Source organism: Battus philenor, unplaced genomic scaffold (assembly GCF_028537555.1).
Source record: "Battus philenor isolate CCGP_79_NKW_IND1 unplaced genomic scaffold, ilBatPhil1.0.hap1 SCAF_9, whole genome shotgun sequence".
Taxonomy (NCBI): domain Eukaryota; kingdom Metazoa; phylum Arthropoda; class Insecta; order Lepidoptera; family Papilionidae; genus Battus; species Battus philenor.
The window spans coordinates 1,453,549-1,469,990 of record NW_027181759.1 but is presented as its reverse complement, the minus strand read 5'-3'; the positions used below and the strand labels follow the sequence as shown (position 1 = coordinate 1,469,990).

Genomic DNA, 16,442 nt, shown 5'->3' with positions numbered 1-16,442 from the left:
CTAGGACCGGTAGGCCTTGAAGGTAATAACACTAGGTCCGAAGCAAAAGTGTGTACATTCATCAAGCTTAGCTCATATTTATACCGATTTAAAACTATGAAAACAATGTTGAACCAATAAAAATTGTCAGCCAATAACAAGAGAAGTATTTTAGAATGTTCTATTTTGCTCGATGTGTATAAAAAAATTAGATTTCTATTAAATTCCCCTTTTCGATGCGCCGCTTACAATGACGTAATATAGCTCCAACAGACGCTATGTTGGTAGTCGTAATTGAGATATAAGAGAACGGCGAGTAGTTTTTATGTATGAAATCTACAAAATCATTATCACTTTTTAACCGTATCCCGGTGTTCAGAGCTTCGGCCAAATATTTCCAATAGGCCCGATTAAAAGCGGCCTCCATCTAGCATCTACTGATGACCGTAACATGATTGTCTTTTCTTATGGGTGTACGTCGTATACTGCAAAGCATGCTCTCAACTCTAGAACTTTATGGTCCCATCGGCCATCTATTTTACACGCTGTGTAACCTATGTACTTCCACTTCAACCGCGAATATAAACTAATAAATAATAATATTGAATTTAGTCGACGTCGTATAACAGCGAAACGTCAAGCAGAATGCATTCAACATGTTATATATAAACATTAGATTAAAACTAGGCTTTTAAAAAATCTTTTATTATAAAAAGAAAGAAGTCAGTGGAACCTTTTACGAATGCAATAAATTCTTTATCGACCTGATATTCGGTCTCTGTGCTGGATAAATACGAGCAGAGTGTTTCCAATTTTTAAAGCAGTTGGAGCGTTCTATCAATATTTGTTTAATGCAATTAATGGATTCTATGTGACCGCGGTGTACGGTGTACGTTAATTGATTTTATTTACGGAATTCAAAATATTTCTAACGCACTGACTAACCACGTACTCCGTTTATATTGCGTAGTGAGTGTATTATATTTAAATGATAATTTATTCTATTTAAAATGCTGTCAAAAATTTTATATTACAATTTTTTATGGTCCCCGCTATTGGGGACCTCTCCTTCCACCCCCTATTTAATTGGGAACAGGGTTTTGTATTTCTTAATAAAAAAAATTTTCACAAGAATTTTTATTTTCGTTCTCGTCTTCCATAGTACACAATATCTTTTTTCATCCTCCATTCCATCTATCATTCCATTCCTTTCGTACATCCTCAAACACTTCAGTTATCCATTTCTATTACAGTATCACAGTTTTAATTGGTTTAATTATTTTCTCGTGTACATCAATCTTATCACGTATTTGAATGAATCTATTTTAATAACTTTTCAATGTTTTATCCACCTATGTTTTGTTCCTGTCTATTGCATATTGTGCAACTTTCCTAAAGAATTTGAGAACACACTCTCTTATGTTGCATTTTCATAAGTCGCTAGATGCGGGCAGCGTGAGGCCGGTCATCGTGGCGATTGGGGGAGGCCTGTGCCTTGTAGTGAGAATCTATGGGATGACATGATCATGTTTTCATTTTAATTTTGTCAAATAGTTTAAAAATTGTTAACCATATGTGTGATATATATACCGATAGATGGCATTATAATTAAAATATTGAACCTTACTCCACCTGTTATAATTATTTTAACAAAACTTTTTAAAGTTACGCATTAATGTGTCAGATTATAATGTTTTAATAATAACTCCACTATACAATTTAAGAAAGAGTATAGAAATTATTTTTACTTGTTAATATATAGTTCCTGCAATTCTCTAATCTGGGCTTTTTAATAAATAAGTCAGTTATCTATAGTAAAGTTCAGATATATTTGAATAATATAGAATTAGCGTCCTGAAAATTTCTTAGGAGATATTTAAACATATTTAAAAATGCCTTCTTAACAGCATGCCGAAATAAAACGACCACAGACGAATATGAACGACTCCTTCTAGTGTCAATGTTAAGATTTTTACACAACAACAGGTGGCGTTAACTGTAGTAATACTTAGTTACTTGAAATTAACAAAGTAAAAGAAAACATTTATTTATAAAATAAGATAATAATTTCAATTATAAGAAGATATATAAAATTCTTATTCGTAATAAGTATTCGTAGCATTTGTAACACAAAAACATAATGTAATTGTTGATAAATGAACATAAACGTATTTGTTTAAAATTAAAACCTATATATAAATGTCGCTGTCTATATGCGCATAAAATTAAGTTCCTGATACAAATAAAAATATAGGCATCCATAAACTTTACAACAAACTCGGTTGAATTTTATTTACACTTTTAGATATCAGGTAACTTTTTTGCCAATATTTTTGTCGCGTCATCTGAAAAATAGAGTACGTGTCTTGATTTTCAAATAGTGCGGTATCTTAATTTTCTTATCTGAAATAGGTTGCAGGTGACGGCATCAACAATTAATGGAATATTTTAGAAAGTGCAAGTCGAGTTTGACTATACAAGTTGGTGTCTCGATATAAGCCTCAGAATCAAGCTATGATAGAGGGAGCTCTCGGTATACGTGCAGATTCAAAATACTTGTATTGTGTTTTATAACACTTTTAGTCTATGCACGTAGCGAAATACATGTAAAGACTGAAGACATAATGCCACATACAGAGTGATTGAATATAGGCGTCATTTATTAGTACTGTTAATGTTTATCTTGTTTCCTGTCAATGTATATTACAACTTATCCAAAAATTAATGGTCTTAGAAATAAAAATTAAAGTAAGTAAGAAAAGTTGTTTTGAGAATTCTGATTAATACATTTTAAAGTTAATTATTGTTTACTATCTGCCCTGCAGATGTACTGCTAGTAGTTATTAATCTATCAAATTAAAATAGAAAAGTATATTATTGAAAAATATTTTTAAAATAATCATTTTATACCCCTTTAAAGCTTTTAATAATCATCACCAATTTTAATAGAAAGAAAACAATTAAAAATTTCTGCCATAAAAACTATTTTCAGTTGTCAAATATCCGTTATATTAAAAATCGGATATTGTTAGGGCGTCGTGAACAACATACAAGACACTTAGATTTAAGTACCTAAGATTTAAATTAGGAAACACTTTAAGGGACTTAATTAACACTGTAACATGAGGAAATGCGAAAAAGAAATTCGGATATATTAAATGTAATTGTCTAATTATGTAACTAATGTCCGTGGAATATTATAAAAGAAACAAAGCTTTCAAATTTTTGACATATATTCGGATGTATGTTAATTACCATAATTTATATTGTCCCGTAGTGTACCTAAAAAGAAATTCATTACCAAAATATTAAAACAATAAATGAAGTGACCAGCTAGAATCATTTTTATTGACTGCGACAGGCGGACAACATTTGCCCCGTATTTATAGAATTTGAGTTGATTTAGATAGAGTTTCTTTTCCCGTGTGGAGTTGCCAGACCTTCCATCGGGCGCGTCCCCCGGGTGGCGGATGGGGGAGCGCCACCCAGATGTGGGTGGTATTGGGCATGTTCCGGCGTGGACCAAAACTGGCAGGGTTAGGGGCGTACCATCGGTTCTTCCCAGAACCGAGAAACGGCCAAGGACTGAACAGTCCGAGAGACGAGCCGCTCAGGCTTGAGGTAGCATCCCGTACCCATCTTTAAGAGATGGGACAGAGGATGTGACCAGTGCGGTGATGTGCCAGGTGCACTCGGCTTCTGCCGACACCGGACAACCCGTAATCCCAGTAGGGACCGGGGGCTCCGTACCTGTACGGAGCTGCGAGGAAGAAAACCTCTTCAAAAATAACCCTAATCCCAAGGTTGGACCGTGCCGACGGGATGAATGGCTGGAAGGGAGTTCAGTCACAAGCGCGAAGGGACCTCACCCTTAAAAGGAAAAAAAAAAATAATGGACGCAGTTAAAAAAACAAATTTTCCCCAGGGTGGTACCAGCGATGCTGGAGAATCCACCCCTGGGCCTTGCCCAGGCAGCCCCGCCGTATCTGGGGGGGGCAAAAACTTGCGTCGCGGCAACGCTTCAGCGTCTGCCGCTGGGCCCTTAACATCCGGGGCCCAAAATTTTAAAGAGCCGGAGGTGCCGGGCCGTCCATCAGGCTCGGTACGTGATAAGCGCGGGCGATCTATGCGCTCCGCCGGTTTGGCGATTAGTACGGTCGGAGAAAGCGACGGCGGATCAGACGCCTCTCGCGCATCGGTCGGCCCTGGCGCGTTCTCGAGGGCCGGTAAGAGAAAGGCCAAGCCTCCGAGCCCTGGTGCTGTGGCCGCAAAATATGCGGCTTATTCTGCCCAGGAGACCGAGGGCACGGAGACGGTCGGCGGAACCGACAGTGACGAGGAGGGACTCTTCGACCCCTCTGTGCAGCCATTGCGCACTAGGTCGAAGAAAGGGCTCCCGAGTCAGGAGCAGTTGGCTCGCGAATTGCGAGCATGTGCTGATCCCCGGCAATATGCAGAGACCAACCTCCTGGCTATCGAGAAGGTGACGGACCGGTCCAGCAACCTCAAGGGCACGTACGTGCGTAGCCTGAGGCTCGCTGCGCGGAACGTCAAGGCAGCATTGGAGGAGATGTCGCGCAGGACGGCGGGCGACTCCACCGTCGAGAAGTTAGAGCAAGAAAACGCAGAATTGCGTTCTCAGCTTTCCAGCCTTTCTGCGAAAGTGGAAAGCCTCACGATGGAGCTTCGTCGCGTCCGTAGTGCTACAACGGAGCAGGCCAAGGCAGCTGCCCCCGCGCCTCCGCGGGCCCGGCCAGCACCAGTGCCAAGGACGTCCGCGTCTACCGAAGAGGGGCTCATGCATCGCATTGGAGCCCTCATCGAATCGAAACTGGCTGCCTTCGAGGCCAAACTGTTCCCCGACAGGGCAATAAGGCCGCCGTTGGCCGCCAGTAGGACTGGACCGCGTCCGACTCAGTCGACCGTCCCTTCCGAGCCGATCGCACCGCCGCAGCCTCCACAAGCACCGCCGGCATCGCAGCCGCCGCGACCGCGGCGGTCTAGGCGCCCCAGGAGGAAGACTGCGCCTCCTCCTGTGCCGGAACTGCCTCCAGTGACAGCACCGCCTCCGGCAGCGTCGGCGATCACGACCCGGAACACCTGGGCTGAGGTTGCCCGAAAACCCAGGTCGGCGCCACGGCCCGTGCCTCGTCCGAGTGCTAAACCGCCTGCCGCACCCAGGAGCCGCGGGACCAAGAAGGCGAAGCGAGCTCCCACTACGGCGGCCGTGACGGTTACGCTGCCGGAAGGCTCCACCTCCACCTATGCAGAGGTAGTAAAGGCGGCGAAGGCAAGAATACGGCTGGCGGACCTCGGCATCGAGGCTCTGCGCCAAAAACGTGCCTTGACTGGAGCGCTCCTCTTGGAGATCAGTGGAGAAGACTGTGGCCGAAAGGCAGACGACCTCGCGGCGAGGATGCGTGAGGTCCTTCGCGATGTGGCGGTTAAGATCAGCCGCCCCGTCAAGACGAGCGAAATCCGCTTGAGGGACCTCGACGACGCCGTCAGTCCGGGCGAGGTCGCGGAAGCAGTGGCAGAGGCGGGCGGCTGTTCGGTGGACGACGTCAAGGTCGGGGACGTCCACCGAACAAACACGAGCATGGGCACCTGCTGGTTGCGGTGCCCGGTCAAGGTGGCCCATGCTCTGGTGACTGCGGGGCGCGTGCGTGTGGGTTGGGGTTCGGTGAGGGTGGCACCCCTGGAACCCAGACCCATGCACTGCTTCCGGTGCCTGGAGAAGGGACACGTCGGCGCCAGGTGTCCCAACTCTGTAAACCGGAGCATGCGGTGTTTCGCATGTGGCGAGTCTGGGCACAAGGCAAGAGAGTGCGTGTCATCCGCACTCAAATGCCCTCTGTGCTCAGACCTTGGGTTGCCCTCCAACCACCGGCTGGGTAAGAGGTGCGGCCCAACGCCGGGTAAAGGCAGGAGGAGTAAAAAGACTCCGCCTGCGACCACCAGCACGGCGGCCGCAGCGGCACCGACCGCAGCGCCGGGCGTAAGCTCGGATATGGAGGTCGCTTAGACCTCTATTCCCGCCCTTCAGAGTCCTCCAAGGTAACCTGAACCATTGCCGGAATGCTCAGGACTTGCTGATGCAGACCGTCGACGAGTTTCGGGTTGCCTTGTCAGTAGTAGCGGAGCCCTATAACGTGCCTGACCATCCTCGTTGGTTCGGCGACGACTCAGGGTCCGTAGCTTTCTACTGGAGGGGCGGAGAGGGTACCCCACCCTGCACCTTATTATCCAAGGGACAGGGCTATGTCGCCGTTAAATGGGGCCCCTTGGCCATGATAGGCTGCTACGTGTCTCCCAGCAGGTCTCGCGCCGACTACGAGGAGTACCTGGATAGGGTGGCGGACTGCGCTGCGGCCTGCCTCCCCTGTCCGTTGATCGTCCTTGGAGACTTTAACGCCCACAACAGGGCGTGGGGGAATACCAGGGACGATCCGAAGGGAGACACCGTCTTGGAGTGGGCGGCCGGACTGGATCTCCGACTTGTCAACAGGGGATCCGTCAGCACATGCGTGCGCTGGCAGGGGGAGTCGGTCGTGGACTTAACATGGGCGACTCCCGCTGCAATGCGTATGCTTTCGGGCTGGCGGGTTGCAGAGGAGGTGGTCACTCTTTCTGACCATCGCCACATCGTTTTCGATGTTGCGATCCGCAGGCCCGTCGCTGACTCTGGCGGCCGTGACGGCAGCACTACGCGACGCTGGTGTTTGAAGCGGCTAGACAAAGACCGGCTAGAGGCCGCCGCCTGCGTCGCCGATTGGCCGAACGCCGAAGAGGTTCTGTCCGAACCGGAGAGGGGAGCGAACTGGTTCCGGGAGATATTGACGCAAATTTGCGACGCGTCGATGCCCCGGGCCGGTCGTCCCAAGCGCAGGGGGGTGCACTGGTGGTCGGCGGAAATTGCGGAACTCCGCAAGGTCTGCTTGCTGAGCCGCCGCCGGTACACCCGAGCCCGAAGGAGGCGAAGGCAAGCTCCGGAGGAGGAGATGGCCAGACTGTACAGGGAGTACCGGGCGGCTACAAAGGCGTTGCAAAAGGCGGTAGCTGGCGCCAAGGCTCGGTGTTGGGTCGAGCTCCTGCAGGGACTCGACAGGGATCCGTGGGGGCGTCCATACCGAATAGTGCTGGGAAAACTCCGGCCATGGATGCCCCCGACGACGGAGACCTTAGAACCGGTCTTTCTGAGGAGGGTAGTAGATACTCTTTTTCCGGAAGATCGGTCAAGTCCCTCCGCGCACCCCCCGGCACAGCCGTGGGAGTGGACGGATGAGACGAGGGTAACGGCGCAGGAGCTGGATCGAGCCGTGAGCTGTCTCAGAGCGCGAAACACCGCGCCGGGGCCCGACGGAATACCGGGTCGGGTCTGGGTACTTAGTCTGGCGTCTTTGGGGGGTAAGCTGGCGGAGCTTTTCACGAGCTGTCTCCGCCGAGCAACGTTCCCCACGCCTTGGAAGGAGGCACGATTGGTCCTCTTGAGGAAAGAAGGCAGGGCCGTAGAATCTCCCTCTGCGTACCGTCCCATATGCCTGCTGGACGAGTGCGGCAAGCTGTTCGAAAGGATAATTGCCGCTCGTATCGGCGAGCATCTGTCTCGCGTCGGCCCCGATCTTGCCGACAGCCAGTTTGGCTTCCGTCGAGGGCGTTCGACCGTGGACGCGATCATGCGCGTTCGGTCCTTGTCGGAGCAGGCCGTGTCGCGGGGTGGTGTAGCGTTGGCGATAAGCCTCGACATCGTCAACGCTTTCAACTCACTGCCCTGGGATGCGATAAGGGAGGGACTGATCCAGCATGAGGTCCCTCCCTGCCTGCGAGGCGTCATCGGCGATTACTTGCGAGACAGGTACATCGTGTACATGGACCAAAACGGAAGGAGTAACCGGAGGGAGATCAAGCGCGGGGTGCCGCAGGGGTCGGTCCTAGGACCACTCTTGTGGAACCTCGCGTACGATGCGGTTCTGCAAGTCAGTCTCCCCGCCGGCGTGAGCGTCGTTTGTTACGCCGACGACACGCTGGTAGTCGCCAGCGGAGACAACTTCGAGAGGACCAGGGAGCTCGCCGAGCTTGGGACGGAAGTCGTCGTCGCTAAAATACGCGGGCTGGGGTTGGAAATAGCGCCAAACAAGACCGAGGCGCTATGGTTCCACCGGTTGCCTCGAACGAGGGAACCTCCCGACTCGCGCGTTCGCGTCGGTGGGCACGATGTCACGGTGGGGCGGTACATGAAGTACCTCGGCCTCACTTTGGACAGCCGCTGGGGCTTCGAAGAGCACTTCGATCGCCTCGTCCCCCGGATTGAGAGGATAGCGGGTGCCATGCATAGACTGCTGCCTAATCTCGGGGGACCCACGGAGGAAGTCCGCCGCCTCTATGCAGGGGTCGTACGGTCCGTAGCCTTGTACGGGGCGCCCGTGTGGGCAAAAAGGCTGGCGATTCGACGCTGTAGAACTAAGATCTACAGCGTCCAGCGGAGGATGGCCATACGGATCGTACGCGGATATCGCACGATATCGTTCGAGGCGGCGACAGTCCTGGCGCGCTTTCCGCCCCTGGACATTCTAGCGGAGTCGGATGCGAGGGTCTACGACCAAGTCCGCACCCTCCGCCGAGACGGCGGTGGCGAGCCGAACCGTGTGCTCGAGGCGGTCAGACGGCAGGAACGGCGCAGGGCGCTTGCGACGTGGCGCGCTAAGCTCTCGGAAGAGCGCTATGCGCGCAGACGCGTCGTTGGAGCGATCCTGCCCGTCTTCGAGGCCTGGATGCAGCGACGAGACGGAAGGCTCACCTACAGGCTTACGCAGATGATCACCGGGCATGGATGCTTTGGTGATTACCTGTGTAGGATTGGTCGCGAAGCGACGGCGAACTGCTTCCATTGCGGAGGAGCCGCCCAGGATTCCGCCTCGCACACGTTTGCGGTCTGCCCGGCGTGGCAGTCGGAGCGGCGGATTCTGGCGGACGAGATCGGACAGGACCTTTCCTTGCCAGCAATCGTGTCGGCGATGCTGAGTGGGTCATCGGCGTGGAGGGCCGTGGCCTCTTTTTGTGAGACCGTCATGGTCCAGAAGGAGGCAGCCGAACGGGATCGGCAGAGGACAGATCCCGCTCGGAGACGACGCCGTCAGCGCAGAGACGTGCCTCGCGACGGCCCTCCGAGGAATGGTGCTCCCCTACCATGAACGGGGCCTTCGGAGTCGCGGGAGTTTAGGGTGGGGGCCCTAAACTCCCATTAGCTTCGGCGACTCTGAGGCGGACGATGGTTCGACGTGGTCCCGAACCATCGTGATAGTACCACGAGGGTTTCGGGGGTAGCGTATCCACGCATACCCCGGGACGGGCTATCGAAAAATAGCAAGGCGCAAGGGAAGACCGCGTGGCGATCCCTGACCGGGAGATACCGCGGTCCCCCGTTTAGCGCAGAGGGCGACCACCGGGGGGGGTTTTAGTGGGTAGGAATCCCACATACCCCTGTCCTTCCCCCAGAGGCAGGGCATCTTGAACACCGGAAGATTTCCCCCACCGAAACAAAAAAAAAAAAAAAAAAAAAAAGATGGAGTTTCTTTTAGCATATGAATATTCAACAATATTCATGTTAGCCCCAGCTATTTTTCTCTAGGCTTTTCTGTTTTATTTTTGGGGTCCATGCATGGTTAAATAACACGCTTTCGTATAAGCATAATTCCAGCGCGTAGGCGTTCATCATACAGCCTTCTTCTACAAATGTCGACAATATCAGATGTATCGAATTATTTTTTTGCCGCCATTAAACGCGGGGGATGAGTAATCATGAGACATTAAGTAGAACGGGCCGGCGTCGCGTGGATATGACGTCATTTTGCTAGTCATCAGATTAAGTTGGCGTGACGAGGAAGGGTGGGGGAGGGGAGTGGGGGTGATGGATGCGCGTAGACGTCGTTAGCTGGCCTCAAAAAACCACAAGTCTACGGTATAACTATATGGTGTGCTTAATAGTTTACAGTATTAAATAACATGTACAATTATAGATGCTCGAAGGTTCGCGGCGAGATCGAATAATCGACGCAGCCTGGAGAATTAGCCGTCTGAAGTGACAGTAGAAGGGGCAGATCACTTATGTAACCGATTGGCATCGTTGGCGTCTCAAGTGGCGATCATGAATCGGTAGACATATCCTCCTCCTCCTATTTAGTAAGACCGACGAGATGTAATAGTTAAGGTCCCGAGAAGTAGCTGATTGCAGGCAGCGCCAGACAGGTAGCGATCTTTAGATGATGATGAACAAGTTCAGTTGCACAACTTACAAGTTAATCGATTAAGCAAGCTTAATAAGATGAGACAGCACAAATATGAAAGCAGACGCAGAGAAATCACAAGCACAGTAAATATAAGTAATACACACGCGAAAGAATTAGGTATATAGATGGCGTTAGTGTGTCGAGAATGACAAAGTCACAATTTTTATATAAAGAACTTGAGAAATGATAGTAAAACTAAAATGTACAAATAACTTACACTATTTTACTTCATACTTATATAGTTAACTAGCTAATCCCGCAAACGTTGTTTTGCAAAAGAAAATTAATATTTTAATTTACAAATAAAAAATAAGGGTTGATCGCAGAGGGGTGAAAATTTATGGTTGTATGTATTCTTGTATGTTGTATCATAAAAAAATAAAAACAAAAAATTTAGTTAAAAAAATAAAAAAAAATTTTAAGTGTGAACAACCTTTATCACTTAGGGGTATAGAAAATAGATAGTAGCCGATTCTCAGACCTACTGAATACGCATATTAAATTTGGTAAAAATCAGTAAAGCCGTTTCAGAGGAGTTCAAGTTCGAACACCGTGACACGAGAATTTTATATTTTAGATTTATTATAAAATACAATACACATAAACTAAGTTAATATCTATACAGGGACCGGTCATTGAGGCGATCTTTGAGGGAAGATTATTCTTGACAGTTGGTGTCTCTTAGCTAGAATGATAATTATATATATAATATATGTATTATAAGTATTTTGTATTCCATCCTAACTAAGAAAGGGACTAATATATAGCTACTTCCGCTATGCAGCAGTAGTCGTGCAATGAAGTGCACCGTCCGCCAGCCCGCTGATAAATGCGCGTGCGGCAAACAATGCGAAACATAACTACCACCGTTAATTTACTCTACATGTGTTTCACCCCTCCACGGGGCATCCTCAGGAGATGTTACACCGACCAGTGCCAAACACTGAGTCAATTTATATCTATTTACATCTATTTACAACCCCGCTCTATTATTTATTATTTCTAATTATTGATTAGTCCAGCCAATGGTTTTCAAGAAACGTATCATAATAGGTCCGCACTTTGTACATCGTTTTGTTATATCGGTGTAAAACAAAGTGTAAATAAATAAATAAACATCACTTTAAATGATCCCAAGCTGAATAAATAATAATAAATTTGAAAATATAAAGATATGGCATTAGAGTTGACGGCGTCGAAACATCGCTGACCATCAAACACAGCGAAGCGGAATGCGATTGATAAGGAATAGCTCCGAGATCATTAATTATATGTTATCGCTTATTTATTTACCGAATTTAGTTTTTTATTGAACTGTATCGAAGTCAGAAAAGACGGAGGACGAATAAAAAAAAATTTTATAGTCGCTAACTAACATTGACTTATGATATCCTAGTACAGTACCTATCACACTGGGCTTTCCTTTTCGTGGATTCAACTCCAGTGTATATAATATTATTATCGTCCTCATCGTTTTAGCTATAGAACATCCACTGGACATAGGCCTTCCTAGTAGATTTCCAATAGGACCAGTCGGAAGCTGCCAGTGTCTTTCGTCAACCGTGACAAACTCACCTGTCCACCTTGTGGATACACTGCACTACACTACACTGCCCTTGTAGACATTATAAGACATTGTATAAATGTAATTATAACATTTTAAAAAGAATATAATTGTTAATAATAAAGCATAAAATAATACTAGCCTTTATGTAGCGTATCTATATTCTGCGGGGTTTGAAATTGAAAATTCTCCCTTCACAAGCACAATCGGTTGCAACTGACGGCACGTCAGCGCTGCCTCATCTCAACGACATGACGGACATGTAATTCAGTACAGTAGACATCAGTTAACAGTTGTGTTGTATCTAGTATACTTTTTTACCCAAGTAGAATCAATAATTAAAATGAGATACAATTTATATATATATACGCTAAATATAAGACGTGGTAAGTCACTACCTATTTTTAAACGGTTTTTAATCGGTTTTATTTAGTTCGACCCGTACGGAATTTATTTGTTTGAGTCAAAATTAGAAATGGAAATTTAAGCACCTTCCCGTTGTCAGATTGATCTGAAATTTGGTACACATATTTAATTTAAATGACAATACAATATAATCAAATCAATAACATTATAAATCTAAGATGGCCGCCGATACAAAATGGCGGATTACATATTTTTCTTTAACCCCCAATATGGGTATCAAATGAAAGGGTTACACTAGTAAAACACGATGATTATGTCAAAATTTAAAATTCAAGATTGACGCCGTTCATGGATTAAGAAATATTTACTTGAACAATGATTATTTGTGCAATAAATCATAATTTTTCTTTTCGTTTCTTTATTCCCTCTGACACAAGTGCTATCCAAGTCAGTTTGATATTTTAATTTATAATTATGTATTATACCGTATTTATTAGAAGCATATTTGCTATATCCTTATGTATGTTCACATATATATATGTTTTGAATATATGTACACATTAACTACCCATTATTGAGGAATTTTAAGGTACAATACAGAAGCTGCTACCCGTTTTAAAAGCTTCAAAAAATAAAAGCGCTCAAAAATTTCATGGCAAGTTTTAGTTCATTAATGATAACTTTTGGATGTATAAATCTGCAAGGACAAATAGTATATAAATAATTTTAATATACAATAATCCGAATAATAAAAATGTTTTTTTACTATACTATCATAATGTTATTTATTATTTCTGAAACCATTAATTTTTGGATATGGTGTACCGTACATTGATTGGCAGCAAATAAGATATGCGTTCACACCTTTAAACCTTGTGAATCTATAACCAATCACCCTGTATAAATATAAGAATCTGACGGAACGAAGTGGGTTAAACTCCATCTCGTCTCGCCGCGTATACCTAAGATGCGATACAGTAACGATATACAAAATGAATGTTGAAATGATAATTATAAAAGAAATGAAACAGAACAAATAAATAGGTTCGTTATTGTAAAGAGAAAAATAAAAAACATGCGAGGTTAAATGAATTATTACGGAGGTAAAGCGCACAAATTATTGTTCAATTTTATTAATTGCGTCCAATTATCGTCCCATTCAATTATCAGCCGGTACAGCACTTTAAGTAATTGATCGAATCGCTTAAAGCGCTTAAAGCACTCTACTTAAACATATTTATCAATATTTAAAAACATTGACAGTGTGCTAAGTATTTTAATACAATACTTAGATTGACAAAGTTCATGTTAATTCCTACACTAAGCGATACACATATCCATATATTATTATAATAATTTCTTTGATATATATCCACTATGTATATTATAAGAGATATGAGAACAATGTTCAATAGATATAAATTATAAGCGCTTTAATATTAATCACACATTTGCTACGATTACGAAGGACTGAATATTATATTGTATGAAAACAAGTCACTTCACGAAATGTTCGTCTAAGTGACCAAATAGCCTGGTGATCGCTTCATCAAGTTTAATCAATAATATAACTATTTCTTTTCGGTTAATAGCATCTCTGCAAAACTCTGTTTTTTGTGTCGAGTGATAGATTGATCTCGAGGACCAGTACATATGCGATAGATCATCGGCGGTTGGAAAAGGGCGTGGTATAATCTCCTCCGAAGTCCAGATCTCTGGAATCTGATATTTTATCTCTCTCACTCTTCAGCCTCCACTTGCAAAGTTACCTTTACACCAAATTTAATAGATCTGAAAATGTCGCTAGTTGAAATTTGTTAGTTAATGTCAATAAAAAAACATATAAAAATTGAATTTTACTAGAACCTATAAAACATCCGTTGACCTGCAATAAATCTACACTGAACCTGCTTCGAATCCTCAAAGAGGTTATGATCGCTATACTCTCTACAAGACCACGCTCGTTCCTTATACATCTAGTATGTATAATATCATCATCTGGGTCATCTCCCATCATATAAAGGCGTTAATAATTATTTGATTTTTTTTTTATTAAACGTACATTTTCAATTTCTCTCAATCTTATTAATTCATTCTCGAAATTTACTTTCATTAATCCTTAACAAAGTATAAGCCCATCCACTTGATGTGTGGTTGGCCGAAATATTTATCAAAAGATATTTTACTAAGAACCCGAAGCTATTGCTGGATGCTTCTATTGATTAAATTTTCATAATTTAGTACCAATATAATTTATATGAACAGTATTAGTGAGTATCAGCCTCTTCTAATTCCAGATTAGGAATATCAAAGGGTTTTTAAAAATATTAAAAAAAAACGATTCTTTGGGCTGCGAGAGTAAATCTATATTTTACTTGAAGAATATAAATAGTTATTCATGACCTTATTTTATCATCATTATCATCATGTCTGCCGACAGACTCCTTCTGCAAAGTAAATTGACGGAAAAAAACTTATTATTTAATAAACGAATATTTAAATGATAAGAATCTAGGCAGGGAAGTCGCTTCATTGTTTTGATTTCATTTGGACTATATCTGATAAATTATAGTACATATAAATCTGTATTCAGCTTGATTAGATGTGTTGTTGTGAAGTTTCTTCCTGCTTCTTCTCCACAACTATAACAACTTGCGAAGCAGAATAGAGTAAAAAAAATAGATAACAAAATAAATAGATAGTTGACGATGAATAAGAGCTCTGTTAATAGTTCCGATGTTAAATAACCGTTAATTATCTTTTATGGTTTAAGCGCCCCCCCCCCCTCCAAAGGCCGGTCAATACCCGATCTTGTGCTGCTCACATCCAGGGATATTCCGTGACCTTGACTAAGGTTGGTACGTTTAGTAGGAGGACTACTCACACCGCATCTACTGGCTCGTAGTCGCCATTCGATACCTTTGCGATCCCAAAGGCTGTCGGCTGCACGATCGGTGTACCTTATTCACTGTCATTTCAAACATCAATTCTTTGAGTTATGTTGGTTACCTTGGGGGACCGTATTTCACATCTACTTATTTATTGTCTCCTCTTCCTCACACCGTTGTCCTCATTTTATTGCTGAGGTAAATGATCGCATGGACACAGAGTATTCGTAATTGTGCCGCTCCACCTGTTCCAGTATTTGACACCGTGGATTGTGAAATTCCGTGTCAAGTTACGACCAGATCTGATTCAACCAGATGATGGGACTACGACTTTTCGGACGCTTACCCCCACACTTACTTCTCCGGTCACCAATAGTTGTGAGGGATTTAGGCGTACTTCGGGACTACGTTTGGGTTTTAGTTTAAAAATCGTGCAAAATGCTTTATGTAGTACGAAATGCAGTCCAAGGAATTTACAGCATTATTCTATGCCAGGAAATATTGGATAAAACTTCGAGATATTTAAGCATTGTCTGTGTTGCTACATCGTAGCTAGCACTGCTACGAGCGTAGCCGAATCAGCTACGAGATACACTGCTTTTAAAAGCAGGATTTGAAAGTTGTAACACAAGATTTCCACTGCAAAGACTGCGTTACACAGCTTTGTTAAGTTTACTGTGTTGCTTTACTATCACGATGTCTGTCTTATTACTTTAACGCATATAATAATGATTTTCACATATTGCGTTATGGCTTATAGGTGTAAAATCTTTAAAAAGGTAAACGTATAGCTCATTTGTCAGCAAATAGCTTTAAAGCTTTTCCACCTATTAACAATCGGCCCTTATAAAGTGGTTACTCTGAAATATGACATATTTTTTTTCGAACTTCATTCTGTATAAAATCTGCAGAGAGATTGTAAAAAATAATTGATTTTAATACATAGTAATCAATATTATTTGTCCAGTGTTCATGGCCCAGAGCGATTCAATGATTTAAGATCCTAAGATTTAAGTTAGGAAATACTTTAAGATACTCAATAAACACTGATATGTAGAAAAACGAGTAAAAAATCGAAATTTAAAAAAATGGTAAAAACAAGGCACAGACGCTAATTTCTATGAAATAAAGGATAAGAAAATGTATAAATAATTTCTATAGCACTTTTTCGTACTATATTAACCTAGGTATATGGTGTACTATATAATAACTGAAAGCTGATAAGCTATACATTCACACCTGTAAAGTTAATACACATAGCAAATCACCCTGTATATATACATACTAAAAAGACAATTTTTTAAATTTTTTTCTAATAACTAGTTAATAAAAGAAAATATTTTTACAGACTCAAAAGAT

At 43.9% G+C, this 16,442-nt stretch overlaps 1 protein-coding gene across 1 annotated transcript; it reads left to right on the top strand.

The window, feature by feature from the left end:
- The first annotated feature begins 3,468 nt into the window (after nt 1–3,468).
- LOC137932254 (uncharacterized) lies at nt 3,469–6,004 on the top strand. Its single transcript, XM_068775858.1, has 3 exons — nt 3,469–3,600; nt 3,666–3,824; nt 3,905–6,004. Exons 1-3 carry the CDS (start codon nt 3,469–3,471, stop codon nt 6,002–6,004), a joined length of 2,391 nt encoding a protein of 796 aa, XP_068631959.1.
- The last annotated feature ends 10,438 nt before the right edge of the window (nt 6,005–16,442 follow it).